The 23,752-nt window shown below is 44.7% G+C and overlaps 1 protein-coding gene across 1 annotated transcript in view; it reads left to right on the forward strand.

The window, feature by feature from the left end:
- Positions 1-10,069: 10,069 nt before the first annotated feature.
- LOC115309999 (monocarboxylate transporter 12-like) overlaps positions 10,070-23,752 on the forward strand; it is a gene marked incomplete at its 5' end in the record, with an annotated part of 48,831 nt that continues 35,148 nt past the window's right edge. The window contains 2 exons of the mRNA XM_029968268.4: positions 10,070-10,265; positions 15,872-16,015. Of these exons, the coding sequence (XP_029824128.4) occupies positions 10,070-10,265; positions 15,872-16,015 (340 nt within the window). The remainder of the gene's footprint in view (positions 10,266-15,871; positions 16,016-23,752) is intronic.

Consider the following 23,752-nt stretch of genomic DNA (forward strand, 5'->3'; position numbering starts at 1 on the left):
CGTCTTTTAACGAAAAGAGCACTTGAAATAAAGATTTTTTTTATTACGAATGTCTTTATCCAACTTGATAATGTAACAACACGAAGGCAGCATAAATATTACGAAACCATTTACATAAACTCAACTCATTTGCTTTATAAATATTTGTCTTTTCTTGCAAATTTGAATCGGAGATTTACATCAAAGCTTCAAAAAAGGCTTTAGCAGCTGTTTTGTTCTATAAGACAAGCGGGCTCCGCACTATTCAATGTCCAATTGTAGGCTACATATCTAGGTCACGCCATTCCACATGTTAAACGAAAAAAGCTTAAAAAAACTAACAGACAAGTTGACACGAGATTGTGGCCAGCCTTGACTGAGAGCAATTAAACCCAGAGCTATGTCATTGCTGATAGATCAACCAGAAATTACTGGCGAAACGCGTGCAAAGCAGAAAATGCGGAACTTTTGTCGCTATTTCGTATCTCAGTTTCAGCATCTGGTCCAACTGTCACCTGAGCTTCACTAGTGAATCGAGCAAAGCAAAATTTTGTTTGGAGAAATCTAACATCTGTTTGTATGTTTTGACAATTGACGATATGAACATTGAAGTGGATGTACCAATAAAATAAGCTTGGTAAACGTTGTTTAGGGTATACAGATATTTTTTTTTTGTTTTTTTAAATGTCCTCGTGACATTTGTGCTCCGACATGCCTTACGGTTGATAATGTTAACCATAAGAATCCATGGATTTATTTCAGGCGCCCTTTTAATATTTTCAGGGTAAAAAACATCTTGCAGTGCACCGGATTCCGGGATGTCGGACGTATTTTAGCCTATCAGTTTCTTGCGTTTGAGGTGCCGCTTAGACGCGGGGAGACGACTTAGACAGTTAATGCTATTTTGCGGAACAAATGGTAAAAAAACGGTACAGCTTAATGAGCATCCTAAGGAAAAATAGCTGATGGGGCAACACGAATACATCAAGTCACAACTTCAGATGCTTGGGCTCATGGCAATTGTGTCAAATGTTTAACACATTCTAAATATTTACAGCACTCCGTATATATCATATATACAAGGTGATTCATGTTCCTGGGCTATAATTTGCTACTTCTCATAAATCATTGGCAGCCAAACAGCATAGTATAACATTCACAAAGGTATTCTATTATGTAGAGTGGTATATATTAAAATATGGGAATGCAGGACGGTTTCTCTCAGAAGCAAAAATTTACATTACTCAGTAGGGAGAAATTCTTTTCAGAGCGCAGCTCTTAGGCACCCGTTTCTTAGTTGAGCGGCGTCGGCGTGACTGCCGCGCTAATTTTAGCGGGAAATCAAATTGGTTTTATGGCCACGTGACGTCAATTGCCCCGCTAAATTTAGCGGAGAAACTTAACCCGCTATATTTATGAGGAAAATTTCGCTAAATTTAGAGGAGAATTTAGGGAGGAATTTAACGGGAGTTAAAGAAGAGGAGGAAAGGATGTTGGAAAAGGGCCCAACAAGTTAATTCCGATTTGATCAAGTGGTGCTGACAGCGGGTCAATCGGTTGAAGAACGCCGGTGGGCCTCACAGGCGGCGTCTTACGCCGCTGGCACTCGCGGCATGTCCTAACGTAAAAGTGTACAGCCGCGTACATTCCGGGCCAGTATAGTACTTCCTACGGACTCTCGCGGATGTGCGGGCAAAACCAAGGTGTCCCGACGTTGGATCGTCGTGGCTGGCATAACAAATTTCGTCGCAAGGGAAGTCGGAATGACAAGAACGTATGAGGCCGTGATTGGTTGGACATTTTTCTTGTACAAAGCATCGTCTCTTAAGCAGAATGAACACTGACCTCGAGAAAATGCGATTTGTACAGGCGTATCACGGCCTTTCAGGTGCTCAACAAAAGCATGAAGCTCGGAGTCTGTTCGTTGCTGGTGGACGATGATCGCAGTGTCAATAGCTCCGAGAAAGGCGTCGTCCATTTCATCGGTTTGCGGCGTAGGGTCAACAGGAGCACGAGAGAGACACTCCGCGTCGTTGTTTTTTTGCCCCGTATTATGCACCACGGTGATTTCAAATTCCTGAAGTCTCAGGCTCCAGCGCGCGAGACGCCCGGAAGGATTTTTGAGGGTGGCACAAGCATAGAGAATGGTGATCCGTGACTACCTTGAAAGGCCTCCTAAAAGGTAGGGACGAAACTTGATGGTTGCCCAAATGATGGCGAGGCACTCTTTTTCCGTGGTCGAATAGTTAGTCTGCTTTGGACAGTGAGCGGTTGGCATACGCAATCACCCGTTCGACTCCATCTTGCCACTGAACTAAAACGGCTCCGATGCCAACGTTGTTAGCATCAGTCTGGGTCTCGGTCTCTGCGAGCTCGTCGAAGTGTGCGAGAACTGGTGCCGACTGGAGGCGACCTTGAAGCTCTTCAAAAGCACACTGCTGCTCTTCCGTCCACGTAAATGAGACATCGTGTGCGTGTGAGCGGTTCGGCGATTTTGAAAAAAAATGATCCAGAAAGCGTCTATAATATGCGCACAGTCCCAGAAACTGTCGCACGGTCTTCTTGTCGGTGGGAGGAGGGAACAGTCCGACGGCAGAAGGTTTCTCAGGATCAGGCAGAACGCCTTCTGCGCTCACGACGTGGCCGAAAAATGTAAGTTCAATGTATGCGAAGTGGCACCTTTCCGGCTTAAGTGCGAAGCAAGCGGTCCTTATGGCTTGAAGTACAGATTCTAGCAGATTCAGGTGCTCTTCAAAGCTCGTAGAAACCATTACGACATCGTCTAAGAACACAAGACATGTTTTCCACTTGAGGTTGGCAAGAACACTGTCCATCATCCGCTGGAATGTGCCCGGCGCCGAGCTTAGTCCAAACAGAGGACCTTAAGCCCATAAAGACCGTCGGGCGTAACGAAAGCGGTCTTCTATCGATCTCTTTCATTCACTTTGATCTGCAAATAGCCTGTTTTGAGATCCATCGATAAGAACCACTTCGCACCACGCACCTTGTACAGAGTATCATCTATGCGAGGCGGCGGGTATACATCCTTTTTGGTGACCGTGCTTAGCTTACGGTAGTCTCCGCAAAATCGTAGTATACCATTTTTTTTCCTCACAAGCACAATAGGTTATGCACAGGGATTTTTTTGGTGGCTGTATGACGTCGTCATGGAGCATTTCTTTCACCTGTTGCCGTATTGTTTCTCGTTCCTTCTGCGAGACCCTGTACGGTGGCTGCCGTTTCGACGTTCTTGTTTCGTCCGTGATGATCCGATGTTTTGCGACAGTCATCCGGCACACCTTCGATGACAATAAAAAACAGTCATTATACTTATGTAAAAATCCAGCAGATGTTCCTTTTCTTTTTCTGGAAGTTCGTGGCTAACGTCGAATGTTTTTGTGGAGGCTGTCGTTATCTTGTCTGGCAATGAAGCTTCTAGTGAGAAGGACCCACTGACATTAGCGACGTCCTCAAGATAGGCGATGGTAGTTTCACGGGAAATATGCTGGTACTCGCAGCGAAAGTTCGTAAGTAAAAACTCATTTGTTCCGTCGTGGAGCTGAACGAGACTCCTGGCTATGCAGATTCTCCGTTCCAGCAGAAGAGAAGAGTTCGCCTCGGCGATTCCTGAAGAGGCGGTCTCCTCGGTTCTCACGGTCACGACCATGCTGCTGCATGGCGGGGGACAAACGTGGTCATCCGTTACACGGAGTGGAAAACGCCGTAGCGTTGATTTCTCCTCTTCAACGCATCGAATAGTGGAGAATGTGATCACTTGCCTACGTAGGTCTATGATCGCGCCGTTCTCCCCAAGGAAGTCTATTCCGAGTATTACTCTTCTTGAGCCCTGAGAACGCCAAAACTGGTGATGAACGTAACTCCTCGTATCTAGATTCTTGCTGTGCATCTGCCGACCGGTGTAAATAAATGACGTCCGGCCGTGCGGATTCCAAGCCCATCCCAGACTGTCATAGCTTTCTTCAGTCGAACGGCAAGACCCCCCGTTAACACGGAATAATCGTCGCCCGTGTCGACCAGCGCAGTCCCTTCTTATCCGTCGATAACTAGGGGGAGGTGGGAGGTAGTTAGTTTATCGTCGCTGTACGGTGTCTCCATGTCGTCGTTTTGTGCGCCTCGCGTCGTTGGAGGGTCTTCTAGCATTTGGCGGCGGGCAACTTCACTTCCCGAAGTCGCCCCATTTAGCTTCCCCGGCGTGGGCTTGGGGACCGTGCCCTGGGAGCGTCAGGGAGGAGCGGCGTCCTGAATACTCGTAACGTCTCGGTGGCGGAGACCTAGACAGACGTCGATCAGCTGAAGCACCAGCCGGTTGGTTGAGGTAGACCTTGATTTCGGGTGGTCGCTGGTCGTATTGCGCGGGCGGGGAGCATCAGTTAAGAAGCCGCGAAGTCCCATTTGGCGTAAGAAGCAATGCCGGTATACACGTGCCCTGCTTCGCAAGAGTGGTTGCACAGCGGCCTGTGATCCGATGTGCGCCAAACCTCGGTTTTCCTTGTCGGTGGGCGCTGTTCTTTAGGGCGCCGAGTGAACTGCCGTGGTGACCACGGATTTGACTGAACTTGCCTGGCGAATTCAATGACGGGTGTAGAACTTCTCATCGCGGCTGCGTATGACAGAATGCGCGCGGTTCCGAGGCTCCGTCTTGCACTGGCGTTATGCCAAGGGCGTTTTAAACTTCTTCACGGATGATTGCTGACACCGGGGCGTTGGTGGGTTGAAGTACCGGCGCCTGTAACTTTTGACGTTCCTCACGGACAACGCCTCGAATGAGCTCACGAAGGACGTTGCTGGTGCTAACGAGAGCTGTTACTAGACCGTCTTGCGAGGCATTCGGCAGTTGGCGTTCGTACAGCCGGGAGCGCACCTGCAGCGTTTCCTTGATTGTAGATGCCTCTGCGACAAACTCGGCCACCGTCGAAGGGGGATTCATCACGAGACCTCCGGAAAGGTCTTGCTGGACGCCTGTCATCAGGTGCCGCACCTTCCTTTCTTCGGTCATGATCGGGTTGGTATGACGGAAGAGGAAAATCATGTCTTCAACGTATGTGACGACGCCCTTATTGGGGTGCTGCGTTCTTGCCTGAAGCAAATGCTCAGCCCTCTCCTTGCACTTCGCGTTGGCGAAGGTCCACAGGAGCTGGGACTTGAATTCTTCCCATGACGTAAAGCTTTTTTCTCGGTTTTCCAACCAAACGCGGGCTGTGTCCTCAAGCGACAAGTAAATGTTCCGTCACTTCAATGGACCATCCCAGCCATTGAGTATCGCTACCTGATCAAAATGCTCGACCCACCCTTCCGGGTCTTCGTAAAGATTGCCGTGGAAAGCCTTCGGTGTTCGCGGAACCTGCAAAATTATTTGGCTCGGGGCCTCAGGCACCGGATCCCGGTGCCTGAGGTCTCGCTACTTGCTGAAGCCTTGTATTTTGCTGGTAGCCCGTACTCCCTTACTCCGCTGGTAGGCCCGTACTCTGCTGGTAGGCCTTGCTTTCGTCGGCTTGAGCGAACGTCGGTGCTTAATGACGTGGTTCCTTCGATGTGGCCGTCCCTAGCTGGGCTGGGGTCACGGCTGTTCGAGGATGTCCTAGACGTGAGCATGTGCGGGCAGTACCCCGCACCTCCACGCATTAATGTCACGACTTTATGTACAACGCCAAAAAAAGTCCGGCCCTGCGGAACAACAAAAACTTTAACTTCTTCACTTTAGTGTCAAGCCTCAGCGGAGTAGATCAAAAGAATGTACTAAAAAACACAGCTCACAGTCACGCGATGGCACGAGTGCCACACGCTCGTGCCCCCGGCCCGTGCGTCTGGTGTGTGGCACTGCCCGATGTCACGCGCATATCTTAATGTGATAGTTTGTGCCATCCGGCCCGTGCGTCTGGCATGTGGCGATATATAAATTTGTCGAGCAACTACGTAAGGTATAGAACAAAGCGTTGTGTGCGTCACACAAGCCCTGGCAGGATGAATAACGCATGCATTCTAAATAACTGATTAGAATATTATACTTTTTTTTTGCATTTTATTGACTTTATATAGTTAAGCAGAATACCGTGTTTGCTAGACTAATTGCAAGACTGTTTATAAAGAACACCTGTGGGTTCGCTTTTCTGCGAAGCATGCGGCTTGCCAATCACCGCGATCGGCAGCATGATTCCAGCGCTTTACAGGACAAAAATAACCTCTTCGCGCGAAGATACCATCTGTGAAGATTGCGTTTGTATGGAGAATCGTGTTCTGTATTTGGATATTCGCTGTGTTATTTATATGCAGCACGGTGATTGTGTTCTCTGGGAAAGTAGACACAAGGCCCTTGTTCATAAATAGGGCGGCTATTACTCGAGTGAATACGGTATGTGGTATGCTTCAATTCGGATGATGCAACACAATTGACTAACTAAGGATTTTTTTTTAAAATATGGCTTCAGTTTTATTACAATAAACTTATGTTCACTAATGCGCCTGGTTATCTGATTGCAAAATGGCGGACCAAATTGTTCCTTGTTTTATGTCATCTACTTAGTTATCTCAGCCCTCTTTTATCCAACAACTGCAGGGACCTGTTCAAAAGGCCCGCAGTGCACATTCAAAATAAACAAGAAAAAAATGTTGCCACGCATGTCTATTATACATCTGGCATTTAAAATATGTCCTGTAGTGAACGCCTACATAAAAGAATGCGAAAAAAGAAAAGACAGTTGCTGCTGATAAACCTAAAAAGTGTTAAAATTTACAGAAGTATATGTGAGTTCTCTTTCGGCAAAGCACATTTCCATCGTCAAGGCCAATCCCATTTGGCTGGGACTACTTGCATATGGCGGAACAATAATTATTTTGTAGTGGATCCAGGAAAACTCTCACACCGTACACACTCGGAATAAAGTTACTGTGAGTATCTTCTTTCGTTTGAAACTATTGCCGGCGAGATTACTCATTCATTTATATAAATTTATTCGCCAAAAGCGGAGGCGGTAAGTGAGTTGCGTGGGTTGTTTAAAAAACAATTTGGTCGACTACAACGTTAGATTGTTGAGATCGAAAGGCTGTCTCTAAAAGTAGATTTGGAGAATCCTTTCCTGAAAATCAGGTACTTTTACTTTAACTTTAAACAAAATGCAAGAATAACAACATACAGTTCTTGAACGTATAGTGTGGAATCAAAGAGGAAGACTGAAATGTATCGTTCGCTGGCTGCGCGCAATCACCACTAGTGTTGTGCGTTCGTGACAGAGGCAGCAGAATGACTAATAAGCTCGACGCTGAGAGACATATCCGCCTTTAAGAATAAATGAGTTATCGCACAATAGTAACCTAAGTATAGCTACTTTTTTTAAAATGGATTGTAAAATTCTATAGTTTTTTTAATGTATGCTATCTTGTATATGAGAGCCTAAACATACTTGGGGAAGAGGTTCTATAGGGTACTGTTGCCCACCAGTGATTATTTGCTCAACCAGAGAGTAAAAAACTAGGCCAGAGCAAAATTTCTGTATACATCACCCGCAGCTCCTTGTTGACTCCCTAGCTGTTACCGGATGGTGCTATCTTTTGTCATATGAATAAAAAATATTAAATACTGACATCAAAATTGGGGAGGGACGAAATGTAAGAATGATAGTATAAGTTAGCGGCCGATCCTTCATACAATTAATTACCTTTTCTGTTTCCGGCCTCTGTTTATTTTTCATAATATAGTGGCCTCACTTGAGTCAGTTCGAGGTCATTTTAAGTCATAACCTCAGCTAGAAATTGACAGAGGAAACTTTGTACGTATTCTTGGGTATTGTTGAAAGGTAGTTGCGGAGAGCGCGTTGTAGACACTGCATATGGCAAGGTATTATAAAGAAACAAGAGGGGTAAGCACATACACACAATTATATCAATTGAAGAATTTTATGTCTGTGTTTGTCCTCTTTAAATGTTTTATATGTTCTTCCTTTGTGAATCTTGAGTTTATTATATAAAAAATGACTTCAGAGAAGGTAGCATCTTAGTTTTATTACGAACCTCAACATTGTCGGTCTGAGCTGAGTTTAATTTCTTTCTTTTCGTGTTTATGTCCAATTCTCCCCGCATTCCGTAACTTTCCTATTTCTTTATGTTGAAAATGACCTTCTTTTTATTCTTCAGAATTCTCTTTTATAATTCTGACATATGTTTACAAGCCGGGTCTCGCATGCAATGCACTCGTTTTATATTTGTTTCATTTTCTTATTCAACTAAAACGCCTTAGTTGCACTTGAGGTCGTGGGAGTAATTGTGACGAGCTTTAAGTGTATATCCGCACCTAACTTGTGAGTTTCTGCAATAGCTTCAAATTCAAGGGAAAGACAACTACGGCAACACGATCTCAAGGAACGGGGTTATATAATTATTTGAACCTTAATTTCTCGCCCAGCTTATTCTACAATCGATCTTATAACAAACAGTGAGCTCTAATTAATTGCTGTATTACTCGTAAAGTGATAAGAAACTATAACTTGTGCTCTAATATTCTCCTCTACAGCGGACCACAAAACAAACAGTGAATACTGTTTCACCTGCAGCTGCTTTAAGCTTAAGGGCTTCATCCTCTCTTATTAGAAATCGTTGCTTTTGTGACTTGTTTTTTTTTCCCTCGACAGGCTTTGCTTTTGCTTCTGAGCAAGCTTCGATTTAAGTTTTCATATAAAATATGCCGTTTCACAAGAAGCAGGAACGTAGGGATACCTTTCGTCAGGTTTTTTCTTCTGAAAATGCACCTCCTTCACTAAACAAGTGTCAAGAAGACATCGATATCACTCAAACAATCTCGGAGACCGAGGCTGAGCGTCCGTACGATTTTCCAAAGGTAAAACATTCTTTGCCATCGCCTTAAGAAGTATGATAAAATTAGCTTGGGATCACGATGTAGAAAATCCGAGACTGTGGTAAAAGCTGGGAAGCTTAGTCGAAGAAAAAAGGACAGGGGAAATGAACGTCTCGAACTCAGCTACTGCGTTTATTTCTTCAATGTCTTATATATCCACAACCTAAGCAGCGACCACCGACGTCACAAGGTCAACCTTTGTTATCTATACAATCCTACCCACACTGGTCGTCGCCTCAACCGTAAATGGTGACCTCAATCCCAAACTGAAAACTTGGGACATTAAACCAAACAAACATAACACAACAAACACACGGACCCACTTCCTTTCCAGCCGGAGTCTGGAAGGGCTGTGCTTTATCTAAACGAGAACTGATATAACCTCCAACTGAACCCCGCCCGCAAAATCACTCGTTGCACGTTCACTTACAACTAAATAATAATAATAAAAAACATTATATTAAAAAAAAAAAAACTTTCTGGAACTACTTCCGAGTTGTATCGAAGCATGGCTGTACAATTATCGATGGATTTGATACGAACTGTCTCTCCTATGAGCCTCTTAGTGTTGTTGCGCTCTCTGTGCACAATATCCGTTTGCGACCAAAGTGCCGTACTGTACTTCGACCAAGCTTCCCAGCTTTCACCACAGTCTTGGATTTTCTACATCATGATCAAGATCTACCAGCTCTTCCGCGCACTCACTGTTTTTTTTTCATTTAGCTTGGGATGTTGCTCTCAGCCTAAAGTTTTGGGATAATACCGTATTTTTTTTTACGTTTGGGTTACATGAGCAAAAATACATAAATGTATTATATATTTTTTTTGGAAATGGAGGAATTATTTAGTTAAAATCAGTGCCGAAGTTTTTAAAATAGTTATAAATTCATAGAATCTTGTTATTAATTTCAACAAAAAAGAAATTAAGATTTTATTTCAAAATGGAAAATGTGTTGCACCGAAATTAATGTCATAGGTTCCCAGGGAGCATTATATTTGGTTGGGGCTAGGTGATTGTTGACTCAGAAAAATATAATTTTAGTGTTGGTAGTTTCATTCAAGTAACGTCTTCTGAAACTTTCACATTCTATCACCCCCACTAGAGTCTCAATTAAGCGGAGTTTCAACACACTATGATGCATAGATTATATATGCGGGCCAAACTCATTGTTTTACCTTCTATCCGGGATCCTAAAGTTCGATTGAAACTTGACACACTTCACGCGCTTTCAGCAGTATGGTTTTGACAGCATCCAAAGCTGGCTCACGGCTGGAGCGTGTGCGCTTACCACCTTCTTCGCCGTGGCCCCTTTAATGTGCTCTGGATTCTTCTACGTCACCATTATGAACGAATTCAATGTGAGCCATCAAGAAGCCTCTTGGACAATCATGATTCTTGGAGGAGCAAGGGTTCTTTCAGGCAAGGCTCGTCGATCATTGATCAGTAAAAATATTCACGGAATTTAAATTGATAAAATTGAATATATTGATGTTCTTTAATGAGCAAACATTTTACACTTAAAATCATCACTGAAGCAGTAAAATGTGTTTCTTTTAATTTTACGGCAATGTTGTTTCACAGTGACCCTCTTCCGCTTGTACACTTAATTCGGCCCTGCTAAAGTATGAGTTTTGCTTGTACAAAAGTAAGGTGAAGCGATACTCTCCTAAGGTATCCTATTAACCCTTTTTTTAGACAAGCAGATATCTGGCTTTCTTGATCACGTATCAAACGATTTCCGAAGTAAATCGGGAAACTGCTGCCCAAACGATTTGATAAAGAATGTCATTATGGGAAAATAAGGATATTTGCGCGGCGATCATTATTATTTGCATAGTCGTAAATTTAAGAGCCCGATTTTTTAGCGTGTAATGCATGGCAGAATATTTATTCGAAAACAATTCTGCCAAAACCTTAAGACTTTGCTCTAAATTAAACATATATAGTTACAGACCTGTTTTGCTTACTACACAGGCCATGCGTTCGTCGCCTCTGACAATGAACCTTATTTCAAATAAAGTGGATATTTGGAAACACATGACTCCCTTGGGAGATAAGCGCTAAAATTGTATAATATACGATTATTTTGCATAGTGTTTTGCAATCACTGTTGTAAATCACCCGAAGGGCACAGCGATTCCTGAACGGGCATGTTGACCTGGTAGAGTCAACAGATTTATGTTGAAGAATAAAAACGAAGCGCTGCTGCCATATTAGTATACACGAACTGAGCTCTGTTGCGTCACGGCGAGGTGGTGGCGCGTAGGGCACACTTTCGGTCCGGGGCTGTGGGCGGAAGTCACCATGCGGGACGTGCTTTCCTGTGTTGTTGTGGAGGAAACCGGACAAAACCAACCTCCTCCCGAAAACGCCGCGGCTGAGGCTGTACCAAAAGAGTGGGGAAAGGTTTGGATGCCAGTTTTCACATGTCTTTCCCCTGCTCGGTTCGTCCGAGAACGTGGACAAGGAACGTGAAAAAGGAAAACCAGACGCCACACACTAAACATCGTAACACCCTTGTGGGTGTAAATGGCTTGTCCTATAACTAACACCCATTTGGGTGTAGATAAACGCCCTAAACAAAGGGCGTTAATTCTAACACCCATAAAATAGGGTGTTTTTCCCTAACACCCTTATAGGACGGCGTTCTTTCGAACACCTTTCAATTAGGGTGTGCTTCCACTGTACACCTTTTTATTGGGGCGTTATGCCTGCGCAGTACGACCTCTAAATTATGTGTATCACCGCCAGAAAGGGAAATAAAAAAAGGCGCGATTACCAACACCCATGAAGTAGCGCGTAATAACCCAAAAGAGTGCACGAGAAAATGACTGCAAATGCCTGGTTCACTTTTTATTTTTTAATCAATGTTCTAACAGGTTCTACGAAATTCTCTATAGACGATTGCAAGCAGGTCATCTGGCCGCAGCCATGTCTCTGCTTATGCGGGCAAGTGCGTGCAATTACAAGCGTGCCAAAGGGCAAAGCTACGTTCACGCGCACGTCATCAAACTTGACGAAGGCAAGACTGAAAGAAATAGTTCTTTTTTATCCTCGCAATTCCACCCGACCGAGACGCTTCTAAACCAGTGACGGTCCGTGCGTGTAAGGTCATAAATATTTCAACCGGATATTGTTTCATAACCCCTTCAAATTGTACAACCGAAGGCCCTAGTTGAATCTCCAACTGTACTTTTCTTGTGACATTTATGCTTCCTTGCACTGGTGACGTGGACAAAACTGACAGGCTTGCAAAGACGGTACGACCGGGAGTTGCTATAGACGTAAGCGGCAGTTCATGTTTGTAAACCGTAAAATGGTCTATTGAAACGGAAGCAGGGAGCCTATGTTCGACTAATGTTTCGTTACTCCTAAAAAAAAACGGAAGTGGCGGAAGTGACGATATCGCGTTTGATTGGTTAGAGGTTCAAATGACGAAAGTTACCTATTTTCGCCATTTGACCTTCCAACCAATCAAACGCGATATCGTCGCTTCCGTCACTTCCGTTTCCTTTTAGGAGAAATAAAACATTTGTCGAACATAGCCCCCTTGGACTACTATCAAAAGCATGCTTGCAGAGTACTCACAAATAAAACAGCGATCTCATGTAATCCGTGATAGATGCATAATCCGATTCGGGCAGCACAGAACTATCCACAAACACAATGTCGAGGATGAAGGCGGTCGCTCACATTCAGCGGAAGTTTCGTGGTCGCCGATGAGCACCTCTCTGTCGTGATAGATGCGTAATCCGATTCGGGCAGCACAAAACAACGCAAACACAATGCCGAGGTTGAAGGCGGTCGATCACATTCAACGGAAGTCTCGCGGCCGCCGATGAGCAGCTCTTTGTCGAAACGCGTCCAACAAATACAGCACAATAATTCCATGGACTCCGACGAAATAAACGACCATTTCCGAAAAGTTGGCATGGATGTATTCCGGCCGTTCACGACGAAAAATCACGGCCGCGACTCAAACGCACGAAAAACAGGAATACACTGACGGGCGCCCCCCTTTTTGTAAACCGGACCTACGTGGCCCCTACAACTCGCCATAACTTGGCTTACTGCAAAGACTACGGCCCCAGTAGCCCATCAGCGCGTCAGAGCGAATCACGTGAAAAATTTTCGTCCAAGCGTCCTTGTCCTACGGAGAGCGGTCACGTGTTTTGCGCCACCCCTCTGATTTGCTAGAAGTGGCCTTCGCACTCGCTCACAGCAGCACGAAGACACAAAAGAAGGTTTCGAGGCTTATCAGAAGACGAGGTCAAAGGGGGTTGGACAAAGCCGCTAATCTCCCTCTGCTGTTTTGTATTGCCACCTGCCCTGCCCAGGGAAGGTCGCGAAATCGGACTCGCCAGGGCTTGCTTTGCGTAGTACAACCTTGAGCGCCTCAAACTGCCACTCCTGTAGACGCGCATGATCTGGTGCGGACCGCGAGATCACAAGATAAATACAAAAAACCATTTTTAACGCCGCCGAAGACGCGGTTTCACGTGTACCAAAGAAGAACCGGAAAAAAAAGCGTCGGAAAGCTAGATATTTTGGTGTCATTACGGAGAGATAAGAGTCGCGTCCCTGGGGGTGTCATTGATCCGGCACTTTCGATTGTCTTGCGACTTTGTTTCTTCAGAGCTACACTCCAAAATAAAGTATCAGTGAAGGTGCGAAACCCAGTCAGGTGAGTTTGTAATATCCGAAATGAGGGCGCCGCAGTTTGTTCAAGTCTTCAACTTAAAAGGTCTTTCTCAGGTTAAAAGTAAGCAGATTCTATTTCGGTTAATCTTGCTTTGTATTGTTTTTTTTTACGTCGGATTTTAGACAAACAAGAAATAGAAATACCTCGCCGGCATAGCCGATTCACGCAGGACACTCTTGACAGTCAACCAAAAACGGCGTCAAGTACGGTATGTCAGGACAGCGTCGGCGCGACCCATCCCATTTTTCAGATATTGGCTAGACCAAAATAATATCGACACAATCTTTCCGATTTAATTCCATAACAGCGCAGTAGTGTGTGCTGCCTAGTTTGTATATTTACACGTCTTCATTATGTTTTTTTTTTTTTTTTTTTTTGCGAGCGGAGTTGATTTTTTTTATAACCAAGGTTGAATCGATAAAACTGATGCACGCGCGAAACCTAATTTTAGGCTCGTGTCGAACGAAGAGTTCAATAGGAGTTGCAAAAACTATTCTCTAGCACTTCCTAATCATACGCGACTCCGTGTGGCGATTAATTATACTCGATGTTTGTACCGCCGTACATCAACAACAGTTTCACCAAAGCAATAAATATTGCTTTGTATTGTAATAAAGCAATAAATATTGCTTGCATTTTAAACGGGTGATAGGACCACGTCACGCAGAGATAATCTGCCTTTTGTCCTGTTACCCTTGACCGAGTGTCTAAATAAAAACCAATTCAATTCAATTCAATATGAACGGCTATGAAATCATGGGTGTATTTGACAGCATCACCATTACGCCCCTTTCACACCGTGTGGATGAAGGGCGTAAAATTCGCCCATACACCCTTTTTACACGATTTCAGACACCATCGCTGCAAGTGGGGCGTAAAGAGGGCGTGTAAAGGGTGTAAAACGTCAGCACACCCTTTTTACACCCACCGATATTCAGAAATCGTGTAAAAAACATGTAAAAAGGGTGTTTTTCCTAACCTACACCCTTCTTACACCCTTTTTACACGATTATGGGTGTTACAATGTTTAGTGTGCAGTGGACCACGATTGGTTGTGCGGGTAGCACTTTGGGTTAAATACACGGATACTTGTGGTCGTCAGATTTATTTGTTTTCGTCCAAGATGAACGGGGGAAAATCACAGAGTTCTACGGACCACATGCAGACTGCGTTCGAACTATCGTCTGCTCTTTCAAACGTTTCTGCTTGTTGTCATCTGCTCGTTCACACGATTGCGGTTAGTAGACCAAAGCCGGACCCGGTAATTGCGGTACGAAGGGAGTGCAGGCCTCAAAAGAATTCAAGTTTGAAGGTTGGTTGCGGGAAGTATGCTCGCTTTAAACAGTAAAAACAAGGAGATGTTAATAATTGTTACCGGTGCCTATCACCGACTTGTTATGCCCAATTCACTCGGTCCGATTCTGCTTCCGATTTTCAATATCAACGTCAACCATCTCAGCCACGGTTCGTTCTTTTGCAGCCTGAGCGACGTCGTGGCTGAAAATAGCAAGCAGAAACTGATCATGCGAATCAGGCTTTTGCGTCCATTCTGGGGTGTCCACGCGGAATGGATCGCCTCGTTAATTTCACCGAAGCCGCTAAAGTAGTCAGAGATTGCCCAGGGAGGCGTAGAATCAACAATTCTAACGCGAAAAAGAACACGGGGACAAACACCGACGTTGCCAACATTGCATTCCAATGGTTTATTTATCGGCGCCGGCAAGCTTCTTGCCCACGCTCTATCGCACATGTGCGGTGCCCGTGGCGTCCGCTAGGGACGCTCCTGTTTGCTTGTGAACATGAGCTGGTCTATATGCCACGTACATCGCCAGCTCAAATAATTGATTTTATATGGTTTTAATTTCTTCGCTTTTTTAACACACGGTTCTTATATGGTACAGTCGGCGAGAGTTTGTTTTTCTTTTAAGTAGTCAAGCTTTTGCTCAAGATTAGTGTAAGCTCTATAAAACGTATATTTCATAAGGCTGATACCAGTAATATTTCGCGAAACGTCATTTCAGAAGATTGTTTACTAGAAGTTCATATTCTGACAACATGACCGCAGCATGTTGTGAGGATACACACTCTTAAACAAATTAACAAACATAATATTGTTTTTGGCTTCGAGAGATAAGGCACAGTTCAATGCTACCGATAAAATATTTGCTTGTCACAGCTCTTCTAACAAATAAAACAAACGTCGTGTTCCATCAATAAAAACAATAATGCGAAGATGGCTTTAACTGAACGCTAGTGCCTGCTGATCTGTATCATGCACTATGTGGCGAATATCATAAAACCTCTCTGGTATTTTGTTTTTCAGGTTTGCTGGCGGCGTTTATTGGACATCGTTTTACTGCAAGGCCGCTAATAATTTTTGGCGCCGCCATTTCCTCATTAGGTGTGATGTTCAGTTGTTTTGCCCATAAAATTTGGGTACTGGATTTGACGTTAGGAGCCATTCACGGTGAGTAAGGAATTATCACATAAAACACAGAAACGTCAGAAATGTGGGGCTGCGTCTCATCTCGGTCAGAAAATATATATTTATTTTTGGTTCAAACAAGCAACACGCTAGAGTAGCCCGTTTGCGTGAACGGTTTTCAACTTAATTCCCTGTTTGACAAATTACTACCCAGGAGGTAATTCACTCCATAACTTTATGCAACAAATACTTGCGAGGAAAATAGGTCTAAAGTTAAAAGGGGAATGTTTGTCTCCAGTCTTTTGTAATGAAATCACCCTTCCAATTTTCCAGTTGTCTGCGATCTGACCTAGTGAAAGAGATTGGTCAAATAGTTTAGAGAAAATTATAGATGTATATTCTTTCGCATTATTTAGAAACTTTGAATTAATAATGTCAACACCACACGGCGATGATTGTTTACTTGACTATATATTTTTTTAAAATGCCATTCACATCAATGACAATTGGATTCATGGAAAAAAAGTCATATGAACGATATGAAGGAGAAAGTGTATTAGTAACATTGTTAAATGCACTAGAAAACATGTCATTGAGAATAGTCAAACACAATGAATCGGGAATCATTTCACCCGATTTATTTTTAAGGGAAAGAGAACGCTCAACACTGGGAACTCAACACCAAAATTGTTTCGGATGATTCATTAGCATAGATGGGAGGCACTCCTTTAAAAAAGCAATATTTAGTTTCCCCTACTGCTTTTTTTGTATTCATTTGCTGCGAGATTATAACTTTGCCAGTATTCCTCCGAGTCAAATCGCTTTACCTTTCTGAGCGAACGTTTATTTTTATTTGAGAGCCTTCAGATTTGGGAGTAAACCATGGAGACGGAGTGTTTGTTATAATTAAGTGTTATGGAATGTGTTAATAAAATAAAGAAATGGCTTTGTTCTTATATAAATCCCAATTGGTTTGAACGGAACGCTTGTAAAACGCTGGCAAAAAGTCATAAAAAAAACAGCAGAGACCTCTATTAATCGCTGCATAGTTGGCCCTTTAGTAATCCCGAATTCGTTTGATTCGTTTTGGGTTACGGAACTTGGGAGTTATACAAGAAAACTAAAGCAACGAGTGATCACTAAAAACTGGAAGGTATAAAATATCAGAAATTAAATCAGGTGTGTCAGTCAGTATCAGGTCGAGCACGTTCGCCTAAGAGTGTGTTGTCCTTGTTGGAAATGGTACCATTTGTGAAAGGTTAAAGTCAAAACATAGATCTAAAAACTGGTTGCATTTGGTTGAGGGTTTTTTCGATGAAGAGCTTAAACCAGATCAGATGATGCCGGGATAATTAAAGTCGCCCATAAGAAAAATGAGTTAGTAATGAACGCGAACACGGACAAGGTTTATTGCATCATGAATATGCTCAGCAAAACTATATTCGATCCTGTTGAAGGACGATAGCAACAACCTAATACTAGCTTTTCGTTTCCAATGGAAAGACCTACCCATATTATTTCGAGATCAGAATTTATGTTTATCACGTAAGAATTAAGTCCCGGCACAGCTGCTATCAAAACTCCTTCACCAGAACGTTCCTTGCGGTCATGGCGGTAAATATTAAAACTTTTACTACAATGAAATATTTAGTAGATCATTAACTTCAGAGAAAAGTCAAGTTTCAGTTAGCACAACTAAACCAGCATCACATGAGTCAATCATTGAGCAGATGTCATCGCGTTTTTTAATCAGACTTCGGATGTTAGAAAAAACAACTTGCACATTCGCTGGTTTCCCACCCCTCTCGGACCGCTAGGTGGAGCCATACGGCTGAGAAAGAGGAGCTGAAATTCGTGGAGGCACGCTAATATTTCTTTCCCAGCGCGAGAATGAGGTTGACATACCTATTCAGTTTTCTGGTGGTTGTGCGTATAGCAGTTGTTATTTTGATAAAGCTTGTTGAAACGCAGTTTAAAAGTACTTCCTTGGGATTTGCCAAATTCTATTAGTTTTCTCCTAGCTAGGCGAGTAGCAACAGAAAAATCTTCACTGACAGCCACGCCTACCGTTTTTAGTTGCACCTTGCAAGATAAGATACGATCCCTTGTTTTGAAGGAAGAAAACTGTACGATGATGGGGCGACATTTGTTTGCAGCAAATGCCCCTAGCCCATGTGAGCGCTTTATACCAAATGTTCCGTTTATGGAAGGCAAGGAGCTTTTGGAGAGCAGGCTTGTTCTCTTTCGTTCAGCGTCACCCCATGTTTCTTAAGCAAGATCAACAATACCGTAAAAGATAACGCTGTTTCGACGAGACCGGTCCTCTATATCAAGACGCTCCCGCAGAGCAATGTTTTCATTCCGTAAGCTATCAGGTGCTTGACCGGCGATACCGTGTTCTTGCTATTTTGACTCAAGAAGGGTTGTTTTAGTTTCAATGGCATGCAACCTTTTGTTAATTTGAGTCACCTGTTCTTGCATAGCTTTCTGGTTTTTCTTTATCTTATTTACACTGGTAAGCAGCTTTGACTTTGCCTGTTCAAACTGGAGCGAGCGAGCATTCGGGTTCTGTAAAAGATCATACATTTCGCTAAAATGCTTAGCCTGAACATCGCTCATGAAACCAGGATGGGCCTCAATGTCGCCACAACGCAGCAAAGGCTGTACAGTGTTTCTGACACAATAAAACAAAAACGCAAATATTGCTGTGGGTAAAACGATTATTGGATTGGTAACAATGATTATCCCTTCTTCCACATACCCGGACAAAAAAGAAGACTCGTTTCAGCATGGCAAATCAGCTGCGGCCGTCCTGCCAACTGGCGTCGAATCCTTGTCCGAAGCTTTTTATTCCAGCGACGCGCGCCGTAGTCGTCCCGGTGGGCGTCAGAAAGTAGCCCGTGAACGCGTGACCGCGGTTGTCGCTGTCACACAGAACAGTTGAGGGTATCGGGGAAGATTGTGCGTCAGTACAATTCATGGTACTCGTCACGTCGCTTGAAATCGCCACGATCTGACCTTGAAACTGTTCATCCGAGGCAGCAGAAATTCTGTGAAGGTACCCGGAAGGCCGCAGCAGAATCTGCACAAAAAAGAAGACTCGTTTTAAAGGGCAACTCCGCTTCATTTTTGATATTTAGAAAACTATGTAGCCCTCTTTAGTATCATATAGGAAGACCCCATGTCTAATATTACGATCTAATTCCGTTTATATATTTAATAAACTGACCAGGCAAACCTTCAAGCGAGCCAAGTCGCCGAAATCTGCCAACTCTAGCGTGCGGCGCGAGGCGCAATCATCAGCGCAGTCAATGCCACGGAGTTGGAGCGGCCAACGTTGAACCACTAGGTCAGAGGCATGACTACGTCATTCTGACGTCTTGCTTGTTTTTTCTTCTCAGAGCAAAATTGAACGATGACGTCATGAGTTTCCCCTCCCGGTGTTGGCTGACCGGGCGTTCACGTGATCACCGTAACACGGATGCGCTAGTTTGCGCTGCCCTGCGTGCTTATCGGTCTGTTTCTCCGCTCCCCTTCTCCACTTTCGTCTTCTCCCCTTCCTCCTCTCTCCCCCGGGCCATCACCGTCCACGCATGCGAAACGACCTGCCAGTGTCCAATAACAAAAAAAAAAAAAAAAAGCTGCCCGCGTCGCGTGTCCTGTTTCTCGCTCCCTCCCGAACGTCACAAGACCACGTGGTTCGACGTGACGTGGCCATGACTCTGACGACCCGAGATCAATGTTGCCTGACGCAACCGAAGTTCCGGTTTCGGTATCTGCTGATGTTCAAATTAGTATTACACAAATAATATTCCACATTTCGCGAATCCGAAGACGTAGAGTTGTTTAGTAGTGCTTTGTGAATGTGAATCACATGGAAGCCTAAATTTTTCGGAATCGAGCGGAGTTGCACTTTAACATGGTGAACGAGCTGCTGCCGTCCTGCCCACTGGAGCGCAGCAGATCGCTTTGCCCGTGTACTTGCAAGGAACAGGAAATATTCTATTGTGCTGGCGATGAATTCTAGCTTGCCGAAGGTTTTGGGTAGCGCCCCTCTTTTGATAGATCGATAGATAAATAGATGGGGTTTATTTGCGTGCCTGCAAACAGCCAAGCAGTGCACTGTCCTGTACACAGATACATAAAAATATGAGATAAAAACACAATCAGGCGAAAATGTCTGTTTCAGCAAAAAAGGCATCCTGAGCCTGTTGCAGACGTGTCATTGGGCGAGTGGCCCGCACATCAGGATAAAACGTGCGTCTGCATTTTGATGTCCTCCCTGACGGTACCCGGAACCTCAGCGACATCAGCAGCTGGGCACAATCAAGAGAACCATGCACAATTTGACGCAGGAAATGCATGTATCTTGCAATTCGTTTATCGTGCAGAGGCACTAGACTGTGGTCAGTGAGCACGGAATGGTAATTGTAGAAACGGCGGCGGCCGATCTATTTGTCGTATAAGATTCTTTTAAACTTACGCTGAACGTTTTCAATAAGTTTACTATGTAACATCGTTACAAAGTTCCCACCCACAGACGCGAACTCGAGGCGTGATCTACCCAATGCACAATACATACCCAAAAGGGGTGTAGTATAGTTTCTGGCCTGGGTGGAACCCAAAAAAAAGGGTCCCTCCCCTCAAAAGGAATTAGAGGGGATTATTTCCCTGGACTGCCGCCCCTGGAAAGGGATAAGCATGGATTATGCTCGGACCACTTCTTTGCATAAACCCGAGGCAATCGCCGCGCTCTGATAGGACGTTCGACGAGGAGCTTTGTTTGACGCTCTCCGATTATTTTAGAGAGAAAGGGAAGTGCATGCGTGGATAGACTGAGTGACGGGGGGCAACGGGGGCTTCAAGAAAGCCGGGTGGCTTTCTTGAAGTTTCTCGAAATGCGGCTTGTCTTGTTTTGGATCGGTAGAAACACTTCGCTACTTCGAGCAGCGAGCGGCCGCTAAATTAACCGCTGATGCGTCGTCATACCGACTCCGTGGAATTTGGTTTGTCTTGGATCGGCAGAAACACTTTGCTACTTCGAGCAGCGAGCGGCCGCGAAATTAACCGCTGATGCCGAGTGGTTTTCGTGACGACTCGTCCATGTCTCTTCAATCTGCAAAATGCGGTTTGTTTGCTTCGCTTTTCTACGAACGTACCGATATTGTGAAGCAAGGTGCGTTTCTCGGGCTTTGCGTAATCAGGATAAATCGTGTTCTTTTCAATACGCGTCGAGTACGTTGCACCGACTCCCTCGTGAACCGCGCCCGAAAACCACGAGAGGCAAGGTAAGCGAACGCCTCGGACCCCAGAACCGCGCGAGACGGCAAAGCCCGCCGAGGAGCCTCTTTGCTCTCCTACTTCTGCGTGTTTTCTCGTACTATGTCGACTTTGCGGAGTAAGAAAAACAAGGGAAAATAAAAAAATAAAAGTGAAGGGCAACCACACGCGCGTCTCTTCGTTTTATTATTTGTGTCCCCGTCTCGGATTAATAATGAGTCGTTCTCCGTCTATACTCCGTTTCACCTTATGTTGTACCGCAGAGAAGGCCAGAAGCGCGAGCTCATAGCGTTGGCAGCTGCCCTTGTTGCACGAGAACTTGTACCGTCGAGATGTGCCCTAGGGCAAGGAGCTCGCGCTTGTAGCCTCTCCTGCGGTACAACACTAGGTGAAACAGAGTATAGCCTGCTTTTTGCCACGAGTTTGTAACGTGTAAGCAACGCAACGGTTCACACTGCTTTTATTTATATTTTTTTCCGCTGCGGATTTTTTAAATTTTTATTTGTGCCTGGTTCTGCTACTCTTCTGCTCTCGCCTCCCCTCCCCTCCATAAAAGAAAGGCCCACACAATAACGTGTTCCAGTAGCCTGAAGCAAGTCACTCTCCTATTCTTCACCGTTGAAATATTTTAGGCTGTACAACAGTAATGCGTGCACACTGAAAAGTAACTTCTTGCTGCAATGTTTGTCGTTGAATATTGGATCACCAGCACAAATATTACTTACCGATGAGTGCCCAGGACAGCTTAAAAGACACCAGTGCACCCTTCAATGGTTCAAAGCAGGGCCGTACCCAGAAAAATATTTCGGGGGGGGGGGGGGTGTTTTGGGGACAACGGCGGCCATTTTGAAAGTGTCTATTGTCTTATTTTCGCCTATGAATCATGTGCATCGGTGGCATATAATATAGAGTTACAGCAAACCGGAGAACCGGTCCCGGTTTGGTACCCGGTATCCGACCGGCGCCACTGCGCGTGCGCAGAGGTGGAGATTAAAATCGGCTGGCTGCCAGTGCACCGACCAGGGCCGTACCCAGAAAAAAATGTCGGGGGGGGGGGGGGGGTCAGAACCCCCTAACCCCCCCCCCCCCCTTGGTTACGGCCCTGGTTCAAACCACTGCTTCATGCACCACACAGGTGACTGTGGCATAGTGACAAACACAACCAGGGTGCTTGCTGTTTAATGTCAGAAACACTTTGGAAAATGCAGTTACCACATGACCCTGAAGCCCTAGAGAATCTTAAACCTTGGTGCCATACAAAATAACTAAGCTAAAGAAACCGTCAAGGAAGAGTCACAACAGGTGCAACCCACAGGTTCTCGTGACTCCACATACCGGGCCGGGCAGCTGTAAATCAGCGAGCAGGTGTCGTAGAGTAGCTGCCACTGCAAGCGGTGCAGTGTCTCATAAAAATAAATTGTTGCTGGAGAAAGCTCTCATGAATGCAAAGTCTGTAGTGAGCTTGGAGTAGTGATAGTGATCCTGAAGCAAAAAGGATTCAAGCCAAGCCTGTTCCTGTGTTCCATGACGCATGGCATCCTCCCATTACCAGAATTCCTGGCTGTTATTTTTCTTCCTTACGTGCGCGTGCCCCCATCAGCAGCAATAGTAATAATTGCACGTTGCTTCGACAGGACGTGCTGATTTGGAGGGGCCTGGTGGCAGAGTGTGTTAGCCCACTGCAGCTCGCAGTGTGTGGAGCGAAAACTTGCACTGATCGCCCCTGCCCATTTTGACCTGGATGAGCACTGCACCTTCACATGGGCGTGTATTACTGCTATATGAATCATCTTAAAGACTTTGGGCTATGGGTTGTACCGCACTACTCAAATTTCTCACATAGAGCGTGACAAAGTGTCACCATGCGCTACCAGAACGACCTTCCTTCTTCTCGACAAATAATGTCCAATTTTCTTTGTTCCTGCTAATTTGGCAGTCGAGTAAAAGAGAAAAAAAAAGAACTACTTTTGTGTGTGATGGGAAACGTATAAACCTCTCCATATACCAGGTTTACCTACAGCCACCTGAAAACATCGCACCTCTTCAAGTGTGAAAGAGGGTAGGCCTGCACGCAATCCACTACACTCCGTTTCACATTAATTTGGGAAACTGTAGAAACTGCGGCGTCTGTGCAAGCCGGAGGAGTCTGCTGTGAAATTAACACACTTGGGAAGAACATACCCCATGTACCTAAAGACATTAGATGGTTTTAAAAAGGCATTCATACTTTCAGTCGGCTTGCAAACTCTAGCAAAAATGTTGGTTTGTACCATTGAAGTTTCAATTTCCCCTGCTTGAACTACTAGGAAAATAACTTCAAATTTACAAGAGTGCTGAACGCAACTAAAACACATGGCGGAACGGTGGCCCGAGTCGGCTAGCACGTCTCAGCTCCGGGCATGTGGAGTGAAAGCTTGCGCTGCAGAAGCTAGGATCGTGGGCTAAATCCCAGCACTTGCTCATTTCGATCTGGACGAGGATCATACCAGTAGGCGTTTG

Source organism: Ixodes scapularis, unplaced genomic scaffold (assembly GCF_016920785.2).
Source record: "Ixodes scapularis isolate PalLabHiFi unplaced genomic scaffold, ASM1692078v2 PGA_scaffold1__304_contigs__length_218370807, whole genome shotgun sequence".
Lineage (NCBI taxonomy): Eukaryota > Metazoa > Arthropoda > Arachnida > Ixodida > Ixodidae > Ixodes > Ixodes scapularis.